This window comes from Epinephelus fuscoguttatus, linkage group LG14 (assembly GCF_011397635.1).
Source record: "Epinephelus fuscoguttatus linkage group LG14, E.fuscoguttatus.final_Chr_v1".
NCBI classification, from domain to species: Eukaryota; Metazoa; Chordata; class Actinopteri; order Perciformes; family Serranidae; genus Epinephelus; species Epinephelus fuscoguttatus.
This window is the reverse complement of record NC_064765.1, coordinates 13672313-13693454: the sequence shown is the minus strand read 5'-3', so window position 1 is coordinate 13693454 and position 21142 is coordinate 13672313. Positions and strand designations below refer to the sequence as shown.

Genomic DNA, 21142 nt, shown 5'->3' with positions numbered 1-21142 from the left:
TGGTTGCCAATTCTGGGCCTGATTGGGCGTTGCAGACATCCTGGCTGAGACGCGGCTGCCAGTATCAGGACAGTTTATTTAAATAGGCCTGATTCTGGGGCGTCAATCATCCCGAGTTTCAGCCGAATCAGGTAAACGGAAGTGGCTAGACTTATTTCTTCCTGCACGCTGAGTTTGGGCCGATGCTGGGCTGGGTTGTAACTGAAAACTTTTTTTGTGGTCACATTGTTACCAGGTGGGATTAAATGGTTAAATTAAAAAAGGATTGACATTAATCTGTCTAAGCAGACACTGTTGTCATTATACAATCAAAAACTAAATGGACATGATTGGATGAAGGTATTTGTTTGGACGAATGTCTTACTTGAACATGTATGACCTCAAACTCACATGGCTGTCAGATTCATAACAGTGGGAGGTTATTCCCCACTCAGCCACCAGATGTCAGTCATAATTTCATAAAGACTGGTGCCCAGTTATGGAAACTTGGGTTGTTATGAAAAGAGGAGCTCATGTTGCACAACTGCGCCTGCACAGCTCAACATATTTACGCAGTTAAGTTGATTTTAATCGATGGTTTCCTTTGGGATTATTACATTTTAAGCGTATAAAAGACCAATGCACATGCAAATGCACATGTTTTATTATGCACTGTATTGTCACGCAGATCACGAAGTCAGAATGACAAAGCAAATGTACTTCCATATCGTGCAAAGCCATCACTCAGTGTAACCAAACAAACAAACAAAGCACATGACAGAGGGAGACGTTGGATTTCTTTGGAACCAATTGTAAAACACGGGTAGTTTCGGTGCCGCCCTCCTCTCAGCCCTGCTATAAAGACTGTGACGCAACGTTGCCAACAACAAATGCTTCCAACGCTTGTGCACAGATCCACTGAGGGAATATTCAAAGCGCCGGATTACTGTCACGCTTTTCTCACTGGGATTTAGTTTAGACTTGCAAACATGATTCCAGAGGAGAGCTATGGATCCATTGAGAACAGGTAAGATTTGTTCCTCGTGTTTTTTTTTTTCTTCCTCCTGCACTTTCTTCTGCTGTAGTTTCATGGCTGTGTGAGCCATGTGCATGGACATCATGTGCTGGACAGGAATGCGTCTTGTTCTTTGACCCTTGCGTTGCCTGAACTGCAGGTAGATTAGGTAAAATGCCACTTTGTGATCTTTAAGACTTTGCCTGGCTGGAGTGCAGATATTCTTGGCATCAAATACTTTATATAAGACACATTTAATTTGTAAACATGAGCATAGTATGGTTTAAAAAAAAGCTATAGTTGCTTGTGCAATACTGTACATGCATGCAACAGCCTGCAGCAAGGCTGTGCGTGGACTATAGATATTTTTTTTAGACTTAAAGTTCCTTTTTATTTTATTGCAATAATCAAGTGCAACATAACTGCTGAAACAGATGGGATGGGATGATATATTAAAAACATCTGATGGCTTCTCTTGGACTTCTCATGAGGTACATTAGGTACACTTGTTTAAGCACTGCAGAGGCTGTATGACAAGACCAGTGTTTTCTTTTTTAGAATATAAAAGGTTGATTGTTCTGTGTTTCCCCCTCAGGATGCAGTCTGTGGGTCTGGCTCTGGAGGAGTTGCTGGTGACAGCTCAGAAACAAGACTGCCTGACCGTTGGCATTTATGAATCAGCTAAACTTCTTAACGCGTGAGTTGAAACTGTAAACTTTGGCTTGTAATATTTGTAACACACAAGTATATGCTTCGCTTCACATTTCAGGAAATAACTCCCATCCCAGACATGAGTGCAAGTGTCTGCCTTAAACTCATCATTTTCTCCTTCCTTCCTCCCCAGAGACCCAGACAGTGTGGTGCTGTGCGTTCTGGCAGCCGACGACGGAGACGATGCAGACGATGTGGCACTGCAGATCCACTTTACCCTGCTACAGTCCTTCTGCTGCGACAGCGGCATTACCATCCTGCGAGTCTCAGGACTTCAGAGGCTCCAGCAGCTGCTGGGTGCTGTGGATGCAAACAGAAACCAGGAAGAGAACGGAGACCTTCACTGCATGCTGGTTACGGTATGTTGACTCAGCACAACAGTTCTCTCTTATGTAACTGAAGGGCCAAAGTGGAAATATATTAGTGCAGATTATTTTCATACAGCACTTCAGCTGAAATGTTGCTTCATATCATTGGCTTTATTGAGTAAACTTTTATTGCACTCTCTGGAACTCTTCCTTGTGATTTGCAGGTTGAATTCGCCTTAAAGCCTGAGCATCAGTTTAATGTTGTGTTTGTTTCCCGTGCAGAACCCCCAGGCTGACCACTGCAGACTCCAAGAGGTGGGGACCTACTGCCAGGAGAGTCGACGCATTGACCAGTGGGTGCCTGAACTGGTCCTGCAGGAACGCTGAGGGTCTAGCACCAGCATACACCAACAAACAGGAGCTTTCTGGGTTCAGATGAACTGAAGGATCCATTGTTGCTCATGCAGGGACGGCCTGGAGCAGACTGGGATGGGCTATCCTGACTGATGACAAGCAGGAACCAGGGACTTCCTCTCAGCGACTAGTGAAACAGTCAGAGTGGAGAACGGTTTACAAAATCTGCTTTGTGCAAAAGATACAGACAGAAAAGCAGATTCACATCCAGGTCACATTGTTTTTACATCGTCCGTAAATCTAAGCTTCTATTTTGTGCTTCTCTTTGGCTACAATACAATGTTTTAGGGGTGTGACAATCAATAACAGGAGTAGTAGCACTGAAAGAAATGTGTCCACACCCCGATTAGTACCTGGAAGACCTGTGTGTTTGGACTGGACAGGAATGCTGTAATGAAACTGTGCCCAACATTCCTGTGTATTCTGTCATGGGAGAGTCCTTGGAGAAAAGGCGTGTGTGAATGTGTGGTATGCGTGCACAATACTTGTGTCTTTCTTTAGAAATGACTGGGCGGGCAGCGTGTGCGTTCTTGAAATGAGCAGCTGAACCTGCGGAGGAATCGTCACCATGGAAACTGAAATGGAAATGATGTTCAAGTTAAAGTCACACAGAGTTTATTGGCATTTCAGGGCCAAAAATAAACCTAGGGGGGGCAATGGACATGATGTTTTTGGTCAGAGGAGGATACAGAGTGAGCAGAATAATGAACTGTGTGTGATCTGATGGAAAAATGTCGGCTGTAAATTCACATTGTGCTGCAAAAAAACCCACAGTCAATATCTTTGTGCCTTCAGGAGTGCTGCTTTTTATGATCAAATGCTGTTAAAATAATATAAACAGTGCTACACTAGTAACTTATTGATTGTATCAGTTGTTTGTGTAGCTATTTATGATCTGTGCTCTGTTAACTAAGTCAATAAATTATGAGTTCCTAAGTGTTCGACTTCTTTATCAAGAACTTTGTGCTCACTTTTCAAAAGCCATGATTGCGTCATGGCACTTGAACTATAGCTGAGTTATGCAACTACAGTTTACATTTGGTTTGATGTAATGGGAAAAAAAAAATCCATGCGCACTTGGGGCAAAATTGTCAGTGACAGCCTTGCAAATTGTCTGGCAAGCTTTCTTGTTGTAGTAAACATTAGTCAGAGGGAGAAACCGGGGTGGGGACAGAAACTCTTTGTGTTGGGGCAAACAGGCAAAACAAGCTAATGCAGACCCACAGTCCCTACAAGTCAAGTAGCGGAGGGTGGGAAGTTTGCAGCACAGATGCATGTTGCCTGTTCAGACTTATAATTTAATTGTCCCCATGCCCTTTGCATTCTGGTTTTTGTTGCATAATGAAACTAAACCTGCAGATGCATGCTCCAGAGCCCTCAGAGCTGGGGCATGTGCACATTAATCTCAGTGTAACCCCACCCATGCCATGGTATCTTCACATGATCAGGTAGCAAGATGTTCCTGCAACAGTGCAAGTGGTTCATCCTCCCCTCTGTCCCCCTCTCTCGATGTTTTGCCTCCTGCTCCACCCTCCGCTCTCACATGTCTGTGCTCAGATCTGACTGTAGTGCACCAGAGAGGGAACATTCAGGCACATGGACCTCCCATTTGTTTATTATCAGCTGGACAGGGGAGTGGCTGGTGTGGGAGCCTGTCTTCTGATTGGCTGTGGTTCTTCCGCCCTTAATCTGATAGGCTTTGACTTGCAGAGAATTGGAGGGGGGGGCTGTGATTTGAAACTTGGAGGAGACTCGTGACTGTTGAAGCAGCGTTGCAAAGGGACTTGTAACAATGACATTCCTGTCAAATGACCCTAATAGGAGGCTTTACCTGGCTGTGCCCTTTTGTTTACTCTGTTCTTTGTTTTGTCTGGTGTGAAAACTTTTCATCTTTGCACTGCACACTATGTACCCGTTCAACCAGAGAACATGTATGTCCATGTGCATCGTGTATCTTTTCAATCAGTGTGAGAAGAAGCCAGAAACTCCTACACAGAGAGCTCAGAGAGAAATACACAGCCAGTAAACTGCAGCTAAAAATGAGCAGGAGTGAGTGTTTACAGCCATGATGGTGCAGCTCTGTGAGACTGTACACACATAGATTCTCTACTGATTTGTAAACAACATTCTTGTCAACTAAATACAAAAATAGCGATACATCTGACTTACTAATGGAAGTGCCAAACTGGTTATGGTGTTGTCATTGCAGGATATTTTTATCCTCACACAGCTAAAGCTAACACATGGATGTTTAGCACCATATTAGTTTAGCATGCTGACATGCTTACAGTTGCTGATTAGCGGTAAACACAAGGCACAGCTCAGGTTCAAGAGGACATCGTTAGTTTTGCAGTGATTAGGTGATAAAGCAAAGTATGGGACATGTTAACATTTGGACCAGATGATGGCGATTGAAAAAAAGTTTAAGGCAGACTTTGGTATTTTTGAACCCAGATCCCGTCTTCCCATGTTTTGTGTCTAAGTAACTAATGAAGACAACTATTTTTAAAATTGGTCGAGTAATATGAGAGACCACTGCAGCCAGCAGCCGCTAAACATGCTGCAATGCAATCCCTACGGGCAATTGTGCCCCGTCAATTTCCGTCCATTAAAAGTGCTTGTTTTTGCCACTGACAGGCTCAGATTGCTATTATAAGTGTCGGACAACATTATGTGGGCGATCCATTAGACTTAAAAATGAGGTTTCAGAATGAGACTGAAGAAATATTATCATATTTTTGGGAAAATGAAACAGTGGTTCCAGAGAGAAGCAGACAGAGGGGTCTACAGTCTGTGTTTGAAGGATATATCCAGGATGTCAAACTGACTCAGCAGCAACAACAGGTTATAAAGACAAAGATAGAAGCTAAAGCCTAACGCACAGAGTGTAAGTGAACCACCAATGAACTGGCAACTGAGACAGAAGACATTAAAGACAAAGGGAAACTTTGCCAATTTCAACTATCTGTGTTCTTACAGTGTGTGTGTGAGTCAATGGTGTTATGCTTCCCCACGTGCTGCCAATGCTGAGACCTCCACTGGTGGATGGGTGGGGAGCTCATCTACGCACTCTGCGATGACACCAAGCTGGTTGAATATCAGCAAAGTTTCCCTGCTTCCCTTCACTGGTTCCTGTACCTAACCCTACACTTTTCAGGGTCTGATTTTGGTTTTGGAACAGGGAAGAAATATATCTTTTTTCAACCTTTCCAGGTAGCGATCATTAATGACATGACGTGTCCCAGGCACAATGTTAAACTTGAAATCCGCAAAACCTGCCTGAAAATGAAGGAAATTTGAGAAGATTACATTACAATCTATTGAGCACAGCTCCATAGACTTGTACTTGTCGAACCATTGTTGGAGCTAGCCAATGCTACACTATAACTGGCTAGTCTGCGTTTGAGGGGCAGGACTTAATAAAGGGTCAATTGCCACTGGGGATTACATTCCAGTCTCTGGTGTCTCTCAATACTGGACCAGTTTAAAAAATTGTCGTCTCCATTAGTCAATCAAGTGGGATTTATACTTGTGTGTTAGCTCTATGAGGGGCCTGCGCCATAGCCCACGCCGTTGTGAGCATTTATACTTGTGCGGTGGTGTGTCTGTGTCACTCTGCAGTTACACCTCTAAAACGCTAATCGGTGGCGGGTTTCTGTGAAGTGCTGTAAAGTTTAGTTGATTCAAAACACACATGGCTTAGTAGAGACAATTTCAAACACAAGTACACAAATCAGCTTCACTATAACTCGCAGCATTCACAGACAAAGCACTTGTCTTTATCTGGACACATTTTCCCCACAAATACAAAATGCTAATGTTTTTAGCACAAGCCTATGGCATTTTACATTGTATAAATTAGCCTACTAACTAGTGGACTTTCCCTCTACTCAAATGAAGCCAGGGACAACAGCAACATTTAACAAAGGTAACGTTACAAAATTAAGCTCCATTACAACTCACAAGGTTCACTGACAAAACAACTGTCTTATACTAAACACATTTTCCAAATAACTACAACATGCTAACATTATTAGCACAAGCCTATGGCATTTTACATTGTATGAATAAGCCTAGCAAATAATGGAGATTTCCTCTGCTTGTCTGAAGCCAGGATAAATCATACAAGACTTAAAATGCCATTTTTGTGGAGGCTTTATTGTCTTCACAATTTATTGTTAGTTAGTTATAGTTAGTAAATAAATGCTTTGTTTCCACTGAGGGAAATGTTTTCAGCTTACAAAAATAGACAGGACATCTGCATTGTGTAGTTACATATCTGGGGAGGTGCATGTCAGGCTATGGTGTAGGGTAAGGCATTGTTTCAACACAGAAGTATAAATCCCGCTTTTGACACAAAAACGTAGGAAAATTGGGTCTGGGTTGAAAAATACCAAAGTTTCCCTTTTTTTTTACCCTGCAGGGGACATATATGTGTGTATCAAATTTTATGTCAATGAACTTGCATCTGTGGTTCACGTGAGTTGTCCAAATAGCTATTCGATTAATTGTGGAGACATTTTAGTTAATCCACAAATGTCAACCTGCTGGTGGAACTAGAGGAGAAGTCAGGGGATCACCAAAGTCTCAGGGTTCATACTGTAAAAACCATGAATGTTTGCATTTCATGGCTTTGCAATAGTCCAGTAGTGTTTAGATATTTAAGTCTGGACCAAAGTGGTGGACCAACCAACACACTGACATACCATGCATACAAATTACACAAGAGCACGTGTTATTATATCATCTTTTTATTAATGTTATCTACTTCTCAATATCATCTTTTTAACAGCAATATCCACAAAATATTAACAGTGTGCAAGAAAACATGAGTTATGGCACATCAGAGAACAGTTACAAAAAATAGATATATTTTCTTCATAATCAATCAAGGCAAAAAGATACATATACTGTATGCATACACAGGAGATCAGAACACAAAAGATGAGTCTCGGGAAGGGCTCAGAGCCGATTCAGCGATGTTTGATTTCAAAGTCCACCAGTGAGGAGCCTCGACTCTCCCCACCTGACCTGAAATGAATTTCCCCAGGCTCGCTTTGTGTCACAACACCAGTGGATTTCGATCTCGAGCCGTGTGTTCTACTTTAACACTGTTCGTTCTGTTGATCTGATAAGCCCCAAGACCAGCATTAACACAATATACGCCACTATAAGGCAAACTAACAACCAACCAATCAGACAAACTGTCAGCCACACCAGCGATATAGGCCGGTTGTCTCTGATCTTTAAGCCCAACCAGCGATGGAATGATTGAAAAAACAATAATGATATAAAATAGCATCTGTCAGACATCTCCAGGACAACATCAGTGTGTGTGTGTGTGTGTGTGTGTGTGTGCTGATATGTATGCATGCTTGTTTCATGTTGTGTGAATCTCCTGCACTTGTAATCTTCTTTGACTTTAGCTGCACCTTGCAAAGACATTACAAGGGCCTACCTTTCCTTTCCTGAAAACAAACAGCGCATCAGTTATGTCCTCAATTCTGGGGAAAATAAACTTAGATTATCTCCTACCTGTCACTGCAGCCTGCACTCAGGTTTCTTTTGATGAAAGCTCACCATTTATTTAGCCTAAATCAGGTCCAACTGTCTCTTCAATTATCTCGACAAATTAGATAAAGGGATTTAAAGGAATAGTTTGACATTTTGGAAATAATGTTAATGAACTATCATACCTGTTTACTAGATATGAAGCTACAGCCAGCAGCTGGTTGGCGTAGCCTAGCCTAAAGACAATAAATAAATAAAAACAGCTAGCCAAAAAAAAAAAAAAAAAAAATCCAAAAAAAATCCATTTAAAAATCTGTGACATCATCATAACGTAAAGTCTATAATGTAAACACTACTGAGCATATTCAGTGGGCCGCGTAACGTGGAAGTAAACCTGGAAGCTAGAAACTTCTGGGTGCATGCGCCAGTTGAGCAGTTTATTGGACTGAATAGGCCCCATCTTGTGGTTTGGTATCTACTCCTTATTATACATCTGTGGCTTGCTCTGTCGGCCCAATGATGTAGGTTATCTAGGAAGTCGAATTTTTTTGGCGTCAAGCACCACTGAGCAACTTCTATAGGAATGAATGGGCCCTGCCTCTAATGCAGTATCCAGTTCTCTTTATACATCCATGAGTCAGACAACCTCGTTCAAAAATCCCATTAACATTTGTGACAACGCTAACAACTATAAATTGCCTGGTGCAGTGACTTCATGAAGCCTCTACTGGTCGCCTAGCAACTTCAAACAAGACGTCATTTAGATGTATAAACCTGTTGAACTTTAGAGGTTACCTTTGGATAGAGCCAGGCTAGCTACTTCCCCCTGCTTCCGATCTTTAAACTCAGCTAAGTAGGTCCCAGCTTTTGCTTGATATTGAGCAGACAAATGTGAGAGTAGTATTGATCCTCTCCTCTGACTCTCTGCAAAAAGTGAATTAACGTATTTTCTGAAATGTCAAACCAGTCCTTTCAGTCTCTAAGGCTTTAATGAGTGGTGAAAATAAACTGCAGCGAGTACAATGTAGCTGAGTCAGGCACACATCGAGCTAAACAGAAAAAAGCTTTGTGGGTTGTTTGGGGTTATTATTGGTCATCACATCAAAAATAGCTTCCCACACGTCAACCGAACGATTTGAGCTTGTGACTGAATCCTTCTTCTGCAGAATGTGCACGCTAGCATCTGACAGATAGATGGAGTGCGTGGAGGCCATGCATGCTGCTCTGACTCACACAGCATCACATGACCTCTCCTCCGGTCAGACTTGCCCTGACCTGGAATTGCAGGGCTGCAGTACTGTAACATTACTATGCGACACTGGAGGCACTGTGTGCTCTTACACACTGTGTCTGCACTCACACACACACACACACACACACACACACACACACACTCGCATACGTGCACCTCTATTTTCTCTTCTCCGCCTACTGCTCTGCCAAATCATCCTTTTCAGCCACCAAACACTAGCACCCGGCACCCACACACACATGCACGCACACACACACACACACACACACACACACACACACACACACACACACACACACACACACACACACACACACACACACACACACACACACCCTCAGCCCTCTCTGGCCTTTCTCCAGCTCCTGCTCGCTCTGTACTTTGGAAACCGCCTCTGTTTGGAACAAAGGCAAATGAGAAATGAAACAGGGCTTTGTAGCAGGAACCATCGCCTACAGTGAGCAAGCAGTGATGTTAATTAGCAATTTAGCCTTGATTTGAATTGCAAAGTTGTATTTTTTTTAAGAAATAATAATAGTTTTAAAGCATACACTTATTTGCTTTATTGCTGAGAGTTAAATGAGGCGATCAATATCACTTTCAAATCTGTAGGGCAAATATGAAGCTACAGCCAGAAGCCTTAATCTCATACAGCCTTAATCTCTCATCACATATATCAGCATATGTATGCAGAATCTGTAGCATAGTGGACAAGATTTTGGCATCGGAAGTGTTCTAGTTTCCGTTTGACGTACAGTAGCATAGACCAATAACGTTTAAGCAGCAGGTAAACAGTCGGTGTAGAGAGGCGAAACATGTTGACTAAAATGCAATCTCAGAAACCCACTGGCTGACGTCTGATGACAATTTAGCTTTGTATTAGCTTTATTAGGATAAACAGGCTTACATCTGCATTAATATGAACATATCCGTTTACTGATGAGGGCACATGAAGAGCAAATCTTGGCTCGGATGTTTACTTGCTCTCCAAAAATATCGGCCGTTGCCCCAAGACTCTTATCATCGTCACACCGATAGCCAATGGGTTCCAAGACTGGCAGCCTGTTAGCTTAGCTTAGCATAAGGGCTGGAAACAGGGAAATATAAAGCCTAGCTGTGTCCAATCGGTGCCTCTAAAGTTTAACCTTACCCGAAAACCACTACTTTGAATAAACAAATTAAATATAACGTGTTAATTTGATGAACTTTAGAGGTTTTGATACATGTGGACAGAGCCAGGCTAGCTGTCTCCCACTGTGTCCAGCAACGGCAACCTCCGGAGCTGAAAATGAAGCCAACGCAGAAGTGCCACTTCAGGCTGGTTTCAAAAGCGAGCACATCCTCATGGACCCCCATGTTAAAATGCCCAACTTCACAGCAGAAATGAACATGTTTACAGCCTGGTACAATTTGGTCTCAATAGCTCCCCATTCAGGACAACTGACGGAGGGTGTATTTTTATATAACTCACCCATTTAAATTCATCCATGTCACCTTGAGTCACTTGTGGCTCCAAAAATCCAAGATGGTGACGGCCAAAATGCCAAACTCAAGGCTTCAAAATGGGAGTTCACAGTGACACTGGTATCAATCTTCTCACTTAACTCTTGGCAAATAAGCAAATAAGCGTACCTAAATTGTCGAACTGTTCCTTTAAAGACAAGTTCACAAATTCGTAAAGGGTTTAAATTTTGCACACATCCAGGACTAAATTCAACGCAGGTATTTTTGCCTGGCGTCCCCAGTGGACCGTCTGCTCTTTAAACTGTGCACACACCAAACAACTGCTCACCTCTCACGACTTCCAAGAAAAGCCCTCCTGACTCCCAGGAGTCAGTGCACCAGGTATCACATATTGACCTAGTGATTAGTGAACAGAGAAGCAGTGGGTTCAACTCCTCAACAGTCCATCAGCAGCCATAAGTCCTGTCTAACAGACTCCACCCTGCCCTGCCACTGTGCGTTAATCCTGACAAAAGCCTTGCCTAAATGCTCAAATGTAAATATGATGTCACAAAGCTTCCTTCTTTCAGCAATTAACCATCACAAGCACTCCTTAAGGCCACTCCTTAAACCTTTGACCTCTGACAGTCAAACTTAAAACAGCTGTGAGAGAGAGTGTGTGTGTGTGTGTGTGTGTTATGTGTGTGTTGTCCTAGTTGCCTGTCGCCCACCAAAAAACTGGGGGCTGCTCTGGTGTTAAAGGATAGATCAGGAGGTTGGTTTTTGCCACTGGAATGAGGTCCGATGTTGATTCATCCTCTAACAGGATACGATCCCAAACCTAACAGGGCTTTTGTTTCTATCAGGTGTTTGTATCGGTGGTTAAAACCATCCTCCCTTATCGTAAGCCTCTAAAACCTGAATGACAAAAAAAACAATAATAATAAAAGTAAGAAATGAAGACAGACATGATCCTGACTGACGAAACAGAATAAGTAGTACTAAAAAAATCCAACACCCACAGAAGGGAATTCTGTGTTTAGATTTTGTATCTTACAAACACTGTACAGGGTAATACTCAACTGACCAGGTTCCATGGACTCCATAGAAAGAAGAAACTCAAAAAATAAACCCAAAACAGCTACTCTTCAACTTATCACTTCTGCACGTCTGAAAGAAAGTTTATACACTTAGTTTGTTTCTCTTGACTTCATTTTTTTTTCACTTCATCTTCAGCTTTTACAATCAAGTTTGGTTTGTCAGAGAGGAGGAGCATCGTGGAGGAGACGAGGGAAGAGGAAGCCGAGAGCGGACTGCGGTTCCACTCCCTGACCAGTCTGAGCTCACATTAAAGCAAGCTCTTCTGCAGGGGGAGGCTGGAAACCTGACTGGTGAAGCTGGTTATTCTAATCCGATTTAAAGCCAGAATTGTTATGCGTTAAAACAGAACATATCCCCCTTTTTTACTGTAGAGGAAAACAAAAACAAGCACCTCCATCTTTGCACTATCCAGTGCAATACATCTCGTCCCTTTACCTTATAAAAACTGCCAATTGAAAAGATTTTCTCCTCCAGCCTTGCAGTCCTTGCAGACTGATTCTTGGGTGTGGTTGAGTCTGCGACCTCGCCCTCTCTCAGGGTAAAGCACAGGGAGGCTTGATGTACAGTAGAAACTTTTTGTTTAAGATCCTAGCAGGTATCTGGTTAGGTATTACCCCTGGCTTACAACTAGATCTCCTGTCGTTTCATTAATACTAGCATTTAACGCGAAGAGAAACCCGATCAGCCAGGGGCAACACCTATGTCAAAGCAAAACAATAAAAAAAAGTATTATCTTATCTGTTAAGTAATGCTTCAACAAAATATCAAAACATACAGTTCACAAACAAGTATTTCTTAAGAAAAATGCAGTAAACGTCCAGGGTTAATAGCTTGAGTTCTGTGTAGAGCAGTTCACTATGTTCCCCTCATAGGTGCAGATCTGAGGTCAGCCTAGACATCGATTTCAGCCAACTACAGCCATAATGAACTGCAGTGGAATCGGTGACAGCAGATCAGCATCTAGAGACGACTCTCTGTACAGATTGGCACGGCTGGAGGTTTGGCCAAAGGCTGCAGACGGCCGCAGTGAGGCCACAGGCAGAGAAGGTCTGTTGATACAGGTTTGGGTGGGAACATGCTAGCCCGATATAGGCAAAGGCTTTCGCTCCAAAAATACCCGCCATGTTTTAGCACAGGCAGGTTCGTGGGCAAAGCTCTGAGACCTTTTAATACACCCACAAGAAAAAAAAAAGCTTTTATTGAGCTTTTAATGGGACACCAGGTCGTGTTTGGCACGGTCGGCAGGAGCGCCTACCGCCCATTTGTGTTGCCCACATGCATCCTCCCACTCCTTGCCTATGGCACTGCTGTCCATCCTTTACCCAACCCCTCATTTCATGACAAAAGGAAAAAGAAATCCTGGTTTCCTACTGATTATTAATGTCCAAATCCCTTTTCAAGTTAAGCTGTAGTTAATTTACCAGCATATATGAATATTACCAAAGCACCTTGGATCATACTCAGTGATATACTGATCTCAGCCACTGTGAACAGAAGATACCTGCCCCTTAGCTGTGGCTCCGGGGTATGGCGCTTTTCCAGAGTGGCTATTTTGGGAGTGTTTGTAAGAGTGTGTGTGTCGGCTAGATGGGCTGCTTGAAGTGTGTGTTTGCATGTGTGTGTGTGTGTCTGGGGATCAATTTAAATACTGAATGTGTGCACTCATGTGTGTCTGTATGTGCATGTGTGTAAGTGTGTGTGTGATGGCAAGAGGAGCGCAGCGCGGCTATAGGATGATGCAGGGCTTCTTGTCCTTGAAAGGGTTTTCGGAGGTGGGAACCCCGACCAGCAGAGGGTCGCTACGAGCGTGCTGCTCACAGTAACTCATCAGGTCTGCTGCTGCTTTAGACACCTGACGAGAGGTGGGAGAGAAAGAGAAGGTGAGGGGTTAAATGCAGGGGAAATAAAAAGGTAATGGTCGACGAGTGAAGGGATTTGTGGGGTAGATGAGAGGAAGCAACAGGAGCGACAAGACAAAGGTGTAAGGTGAGAACGGTCAAATGTGGGCGACACACGACTCGTCCTACCTTAATGCGTTCAATCCCTGCCTCAATCCTCAGCTGTTCCACCAGTTTCCGGGCCTGGGCGATATTATTAGTGGTAGACATACTGATCCATCAGAATACACCAACACAGGAGAAAACTGATGAGGGAGAGACAGAGGGAGAGAGTAAAAAAATGTTTGCTATGCAGACAATGATGTATGATTTCATCAAATATGCTGGCACGCCTCAGGTCGATATGCAGGGAGCGGGAGGTGACGCCTGGCTACTAAAAACTGACTTAGGGACATTGTTTGACATGTACAGACATGTTTTCATTACGTTTTGATTTGTGTCTCGTGTGTAGCCATGACAAGAGTGGATTATCCTGGTGGCATGAAGGTGAAACGTGACAAATTTAAATTTAAAGCCATCTTGGAACCCATGGGTCTGATGATGATTTAGCCTCTGAGGGCAACAGCCAATATTTTGGGACTTCCAGTGTAGACAGTGGATATTGGATGTCGGATATCTAGACAAGAGTTTCTCTACTGTGCACCGGTCATTGTTGTCAGTCCGATTAGCAACTTAAGCACGAGAATGGAGTTGCAGTGTTAATTATGGCTGATCTCTGTTAACAGATACCTGCATATGATTGAAGATAAACCTTAAGCTAAATTGTGGTCAGACAATAGCCGATGGATTCAAAGACTGCTTTTGGCCGATGCATTCCGCCTCTTTTGATCTTTACGTGGACTGCTGACTTGCATGTAACCAAAGCCCGCTGTAGTGTGATTAGTCAACACTGCTCTGACTACAAATGGAGTACAAACGGACACTAGAACGCTTCCGTCACCAAAGATTTGAATCATCACTCAGAGACTCTTCAGTCCACTGAGTGTTCGCTTTGAGCGATCTTTTTTTCTCTTTGTTTGCTTTTTGTGTACTTCTGGGTATATTTCCGTCCCCAAATGTAGCTGCAGAGTGAGCGCTCCTCACTTAGAGGCTGCTCTCCAGTGCAGGCAGCTGCCGACCCAGACCCAGGGTGAGTCTGAGTGAGATGGAGGCAGCTGCCCAAAGGAAGCAAGGCTTTGCCCAGTCAGGCTACAAGATAATGTTATGTTCTGCCTTCTGCTTAGGTGTGGTTAATTGGCAGCTCACAGCAGTTTAATATGATACACTCCTTGGCTTATGTTTCATCTCTTGTGTCAGCAAAAAATGTTGTTGTACATTCCTGATCCATTGTTAGCGTAGTTAGGTTACATTAGCTTGGAGGGCTAACTGTATATATTTAGATAGCTGTTTATAGAGATTACTTTAAGAGACACTGCCTGTACATGTAGACTGTAAAAGCTGTAAGAGACAAATTTATTGTGGTCCGTCAAGTTGTTGATTATTGCTAGTGATTGTACAATACATTAAGGCTGCTTTCAGACCTAGAGTTGTCTTGCTTTGGTCTGAATCAGGGACTGATTTTGTCACAAAGTTGTATAATTGCCTAGAGTTGGTTCGTGTTCTCACGGCAGCATTTACAAGCGGACCAGATCAAATGCCTGCACGAGAAAGCTGCTCTTGATTGGTTAGAATTTCCATGCGGGAAAAATCCAGGAAGTAAACAAAATGTAGAAGAAGAAGATAAATGCGACACTTTCTAATGTCACAATGGAGGGACAACTACGCAGGTTGATTTTAGCGCTGCTCATCGTGGACTATATTGCTGTCATTGTTCATTTTAGTCAAACCATACAGTTTGAAAACGAGGCGCGGCTCCAACTAGAAAACAATGTTTTGATGCATTGGATGTGCTGAATGTGCATATTAAGGCAGAACAGGAGGAGGTGCACATTAATAATCCTCCAGGACTGTAACATGCTCATGTTTAACACAAACAATAGCTATGTTTCCATCCAAAAGTGATTTAAATCATTGGGAAATGCGCATTAAAACAAATATGAATCCTTTGGTGAAAACTATGAACTCACGTAAGTTTTCCACAGAACCGGAAACAAAACAAGTCTCGCATTCTTCTTCTTCTACGTTTTCTGGCAGTTGGTAACCAGCTTGTAAATGCATTACCGCCTTCCTGACCCGGAGTGTGGATATCACCATGGAGAGAGGTGCGCTACATCAGACTTAATTCGAACATAACTGTTTTCATCCCCCGTTTTGCAGATCAACATTTTTTCGAATCAACCAAAACCTGGCTAAAGCGAGTGTATTTTAGTTTGTGAGAATCAGGGGTTTTAATTCGAACTTAGGCATTTCCATCATAATTTTCCAATGCGATACTTCTAAACAGGCTGATGGAAACATGGCTATTGTGTCATGTGACTGCAGTTGGTTCGGATTGAGGTTGGAACATGTTCTCACCACAAAGGAACTGCACCAGAGTTCGTTTATAACCAGTCTCTTTACTACACTTCATTTATCTGACAGTTACTAGTTACTTTGTAGATTATAATTTCTCATATTATAGATTAAACTACCATTTATGATGTAATTTAAATTATCTTCTGTATGACCAACTACTGTATAATATTAAAATGCTGCTTGCACATTAATGAATCAGTGTTTATGATCCAATACTATTATATATATATATATAGCTAATGATATACTCTAATGAGGACCATTTTCAGCAGGGTGAGTATATTATTTTTGCTACTTTACACACCTCTGTAGTTTTACTCAAGAAAGCGTCTTCATGCTGGACTTTTATTTGAAATGGAATATTTTTTACCTTGTGGTACTAACACTTTTAATAAGTGCACTTCTTCCACCACTGCAAATATTCCGCACAATGTATTTACAGTTAAGCAACAAACAATTAAATGATGATTTACATCAGTCTCTGGGTTTGCTGCCATATGAACATCGTGTTTATACTGCAATGATTTATGAGCTGAATCACCTTTTAAGTAATCAATAACCTCCTTTAGGTCACTGTGTTGCCTCAGTTGTAGAGTTATAGCACCACTGTGAGGTGACTACATGGTAGTGCATCACTATTAATGAGCGAAATAAGGCAGTTTCTTGATCAAAATACACTTTATGCAGGTAATATGCAGAGTATAACTCAGCCTGGGACTCACTTATTAGTTTAGAGCTATGTTATGCTAAATGTTCTTTAAGATTTTAGCACAGCAGAGACAATAGAGTGTTACCTGACTGATGGCAGGCAGACAGGACTCTCTCTGAACACAGACGTGACTGGACGGAGATCTGAGCGGTGCACGGAGGGCCGCGAAACAGTTGCCAAGTCAAAACGACAGAGCCGGACGGCAGCTGAGCTCACATTGGCTTGTCTCTGTAAAAGAGGAGAGCAGGTGAGATGGCTGCTTACAAAGCTAGATTACAGACAGGCAAACATTACACATGGGTTTTTTAATGTTAGTCTCCATTCACAAGTTAAATTGTAGTTCAGGTTTTCATATGTCACTGAGAATTTTGAGATCATGACGGTGCTTTGCCTCAATGCCAAACTATCATCATCAGCTTTGTTATTCATAAAACAAAATCTGTCATCACAACCTGTATTACTGCCTCACTGATCAGATGCTTGGACGTTCCTGCATCTCTGATCCAAAAACAGGAATTCCTTTCATACCTGCACGGTCAAAGATTCATTCAGAAACCTCCACTTTCTTTCTTTTACACGTCTTTTAGCACAGCGCACAAGTTTCCCCACCAGTGCACTTGATCAAAACGCACCTCGCTCCTCACACACATCAATGTGACTGTGTTACGACTGGGTCTCTCACTCTGTGTCTCTGTCTCTGTCTGTCGCCCTCTCTCCCGGGAGGAGAGTCCTGCCTTAATTACTCCTACTGTGGAGTAGCTCAGAGAGTCATGTCTGTAATTAGGGCTTTTGTGTGTGTGTATGTGTGTGTGTGAGAGAGTGCACACACATTTGTATTGTTAAACTTATGAGGACATTTACTGATTGTCTCCCAGCCTAGGCCTAATTCCAAATCCTAATCCTAATCTCAATTTGGAGTTCAAATCCTCCCAACTGGACACTTAGAGGCACATTTTCCTCATGTTGGAGGGTTTCTTTTTTTCTGGCCTTTTTTGTCTATTTGTTTTCCCTTAAACAAGCACACTTTTTTTTAACGGCACTTAATTTACTCTCTTAATTCGCTGGAAATTAGGGGTGGGCATATCGATACTGCTAATCTTGCACTGTGTATTAATACTAGAGCCAAAAAGAATACATAAGTGCCACGTTAGATCTCATTCTGAAAACATGAACACTCGTTAAAAACAGAGCATAGTACATGTGTAAGTGGACATAGAGGTAACTTATTAATGATGCATTTCCCTCCTAGGTTATGGCACATGACTCTCTCTAAATAAGATGCTTTTAATAGTAAAAAGTACAGGTATCGGCCCTTGTGTTGCTTAATATTGTATTGGAATCAATTTTGGAGTTTTTGGGGGCATCACCAACCCTGGAAGTTTACCCTAACATTAATATACAGTGGGGAGGCACAACATATATTTTTAAATCGTTATTGCGATGTCAACCTGTGCGATAAACATACTGCCACTGATTGTGATGTTGCGCCCAGAGATTTTTTGAGTTAGTTGGAAGAAAGTTTTGGTAGAGCACTGCATAAAAAGCAGCAGAGAGTCAGTGGTTCTCAACCTATTTTGTGTCAAGGACCCCTAAATTGACACACATTAGATCATGGACCCCCCTTTGGTAGCTTTGTCTTCGGGGGCTTCCATCTGAAAAGATTTTGGTCATTAGATATGATTGAGACGAGGGGTCTCATTTATAATCAAAGAGGCGTACGCCACTTACCACGCAAAAGTTGTGATCTATAAAAACAGACTTGATGGGAGAAACTTTGACCCATGCTTACGAACATTTTAGAGACGGGAAATTGGCGACACGGATGTTGAGGTGGAAGCCTGATTGTAGAAATCATGGAATATTTTTGGCTTTTGTTCATATGTACAATTTTAGTATGGATTCTACGTACTGTTTTATAAACGAGACCACAGAAGTCTATAATTGTCAACTACAGTTGTGGTGATAACTTTAAAGGATGTCAGAATAGTCACCTCTATGACTCTTACTCACATTGGGCTCACGTCTATAGCGAATTAAATCTATTCAGCATCTTTCTGGGGATCCCCTGGAACTCCTTCAAGGACCCCTGATAGTCTCGAGACCTCTGACTGAGAACCACTGTTGCAAGTATCGTCAAAGCCATGTTCAACCACGTTCTCACATATTTTTTCTCATGTCAAGCATCCCTAGTCTACAGTGCACCACATGCTTTAACCCAACACTGACCTGAACATAACCATAACCCTACACTGCAGTGGCTCATAATGTGGGCATCTGGTCATTGTCCCCACATAGGAGGTAAGTGTGTACAGGTGTATGTCACTAAAAGGTGTTTAACACACGTGTACACATAAAAAAGGCATACAACCTTTGTGTCACAGCATACATTCTCTTTCAGGGTATGAGGAGTGTCCCTGAATCACCCACTGGACCCATATGAATGACAGCAACTCGCAGGGACAGTAAGTCAAGTAAACACAGCACACTACAGCCTGTATACCACCGGGCTGAGTCAACACCAGTCACAGCAAAACAAGAGAAAGCTACAACCTTACTGAGGGAATACTTCCCTTTAAATATAATTTCTTACAACATAAGTGGGCAAATATTAAAAGGAGACCACAGCACTTAGCTGCTGTGCCTTTCACAGACTAAGTCTTTTGTGATTTTGGAGGTAAACTTCCACATGCAAATGATGATTTTGCTCAGACATGTTTCCATATTTTCCTCGAATGCATTTGCAACAAACGTGGCAACTCGCAGCGACAGCGCAGCCCAGAGATATAAAACTTAAATCACTCCTCGGTGATTTTATAAACCGAGTGCTTTGATTTCTTCAGCCTGTTGATTTTTCAAACTTTTTGCTGTGGCGCATTCCGTGCTGAGAGAAGGAGGCTGTGCACTTAAAAAAAAAAAGCAGCACAAATATGAGTTTCTGCCCATCCACAGTCAAACCTCTCGCCTCCTACACCCCCCCCCCCCCAGATTGACACATTTTCTTGTAAAGCCAATGCACAGAGGCAAACATATACAAGTAAGCTGGTCATTTGTCTTGGCCTGGACCAAAAAACATCACCAGAGCTGGACAGGCCCCGGTCAGCCTCCCTGCCAGCCAGCCAGCGAGCCCAGAGCCGCTCTCGAGACGCGCAAGAATGCATCAATCCTTATTGATCCTAGCAGCTCCTGAGCGCTGATCGGGCCTGCAGTACGGAGCCATGTCCTCCGCTATAGGCCCTGCTCGCTGCTCTACCGTGTGAAAACACAATGCGGGCATTTTGATGGATAGAACAGCATGTCCTCTCTCTCCCATGGCTATCCACACTCCACACACACACACACACACACACGCATACATACACACGCATACGCACAGTGCGCGCAAGCACAGGCAGACCTTGTGCACATATCAAAGCCAGAGATATTTTCCCAAGTGAAGACCAGACTAGACCGCTTCAGGTCTGCAAACAGGCCCTGATTGTTAGCCGTGGGAGCAGGGTGGTGACATGTTTTGAGGGAGGCAGGCTCCAGCAGCCAATATAAACCCATCCAGCGACAATGGGCACAAGACTGGAGCGCATGCCTTTATGTTCCGCTATTATGCAAATTGGTCGGCACACGGCCTACTTCAGCATATAAAAATCCAGAGGTTTTTGGATACAGTGGCTTGTGCGTCCTCAGAGTCCAGCCGAGCAGTAGGAAATCTTCCACTGACCCTGTCCCCGGTCCTCCCCACCCTCTCTGCCGGCAAAGGGCTGGGGAAAACCGGATTCGTGACACTGATGAAGCCCCTCTCCGCTGCAGCCGCCCTCGGTGACGAGAAGCCGGGGTTGCAGAGGCGCACAGACGCGTTACAATTATTATACACAGGGAGAAAAATACCCGAATATCTCCAAACTCACCTCCGAATGCGCTGTATTGGTGATTTAAAGGGCCAGATCCGCTGGTTTCTTACCCTCTCTGCTCGTTCACTCCCCGTCTTCGCCGAGCCAAACGCCTCCCCCTCCGCTGCCAGTGTCTGTCCACTCCTCTACCCCCCCTCCCTCCCTTCTCTTCCTCCCTCCTTCTCCCTCCCTCCATCCGATCCGGTGACAGCACCTCTAACCCAGGGGCTCCTAAACAAACATCCACATTCACACGGATCCTCTCAAGAAGACGAGTTTGAATGGATTTATTTTCAATGGATGCGGTCTCTGCAGCCCAATGTGTTTGGATGGATGTCTTCAAGTGTAGACTGAGCAGCACTTGCATGAATGAAAGCCCCATTCAAAATTAATTTAGAAAATGTATTCCTCTGCTCCTCTGCTCCCTCAACACCTTTATCTAACAATGAAGTCAGTCAATATCTTG

The 21142-nt window shown here is 43.1% G+C and overlaps 2 protein-coding genes across 4 annotated transcripts; one reads left to right on the top strand and one right to left on the bottom strand.

Moving 5' to 3' along the window:
• Positions 1-845: 845 nt before the first annotated feature.
• LOC125901069 (growth arrest and DNA damage-inducible protein GADD45 beta-like) lies at positions 846-3363 on the top strand. The gene is made up of 4 exons (XM_049596443.1): positions 846-1006; positions 1590-1691; positions 1839-2064; positions 2296-3363. The coding sequence occupies exons 1-4, from the start codon at positions 969-971 to the stop codon at positions 2398-2400; spliced, it is 471 nt and encodes a 156-aa protein (XP_049452400.1). The 5' UTR covers positions 846-968; the 3' UTR covers positions 2401-3363.
• A 3817-nt stretch (positions 3364-7180) lies between these two features.
• On the bottom strand, positions 7181-20803 carry LOC125901071 (guanine nucleotide-binding protein G(I)/G(S)/G(O) subunit gamma-7). Of its 3 annotated transcripts, none has more exons than XM_049596445.1 (4): positions 20695-20803; positions 16881-17023; positions 13762-13877; positions 7181-13586 (listed from the first exon to the last, which is right to left on the bottom strand). In XM_049596445.1, the coding sequence occupies exons 3-4, from the start codon at positions 13840-13842 to the stop codon at positions 13461-13463; spliced, it is 207 nt and encodes a 68-aa protein (XP_049452402.1). In that variant the 5' UTR covers positions 13843-13877; positions 16881-17023; positions 20695-20803; the 3' UTR covers positions 7181-13460. The 3 variants fall into 3 exon arrangements, with proteins under 3 accessions (XP_049452402.1, XP_049452403.1, XP_049452404.1); XM_049596446.1 differs by lacking the exon at positions 20695-20803 and adding an exon at positions 20508-20672; XM_049596447.1 differs by lacking the exon at positions 20695-20803 and adding an exon at positions 20190-20486.
• Positions 20804-21142: the final 339 nt, after the last annotated feature.

Excerpts from the sequence above, each read along its gene's own strand:
- LOC125901069 (XM_049596443.1), top strand. The coding sequence starts at position 969 with ATGATTCCAGAGGAGAGCTATGGATCCATTGAGAACAG. Across the intron at positions 1,692-1,838 it reads TCAGCTAAACTTCTTAACGC|AGACCCAGACAGTGTGGTGC; the intron begins GTGAGTTGAAAC and ends CTTCCTCCCCAG. Across the intron at positions 2,065-2,295 it reads TTCACTGCATGCTGGTTACG|AACCCCCAGGCTGACCACTG; the intron begins GTATGTTGACTC and ends TTTCCCGTGCAG.
- LOC125901071 (XM_049596445.1), bottom strand. The coding sequence starts at position 13,842 with ATGTCTACCACTAATAATATCGCCCAGGCCCGGAAACTGGTGGAACAG. Across the intron at positions 13,587-13,761 it reads CAGGGATTGAACGCATTAAG|GTGTCTAAAGCAGCAGCAGA; the intron begins GTAGGACGAGTC and ends ACCTCTCGTCAG.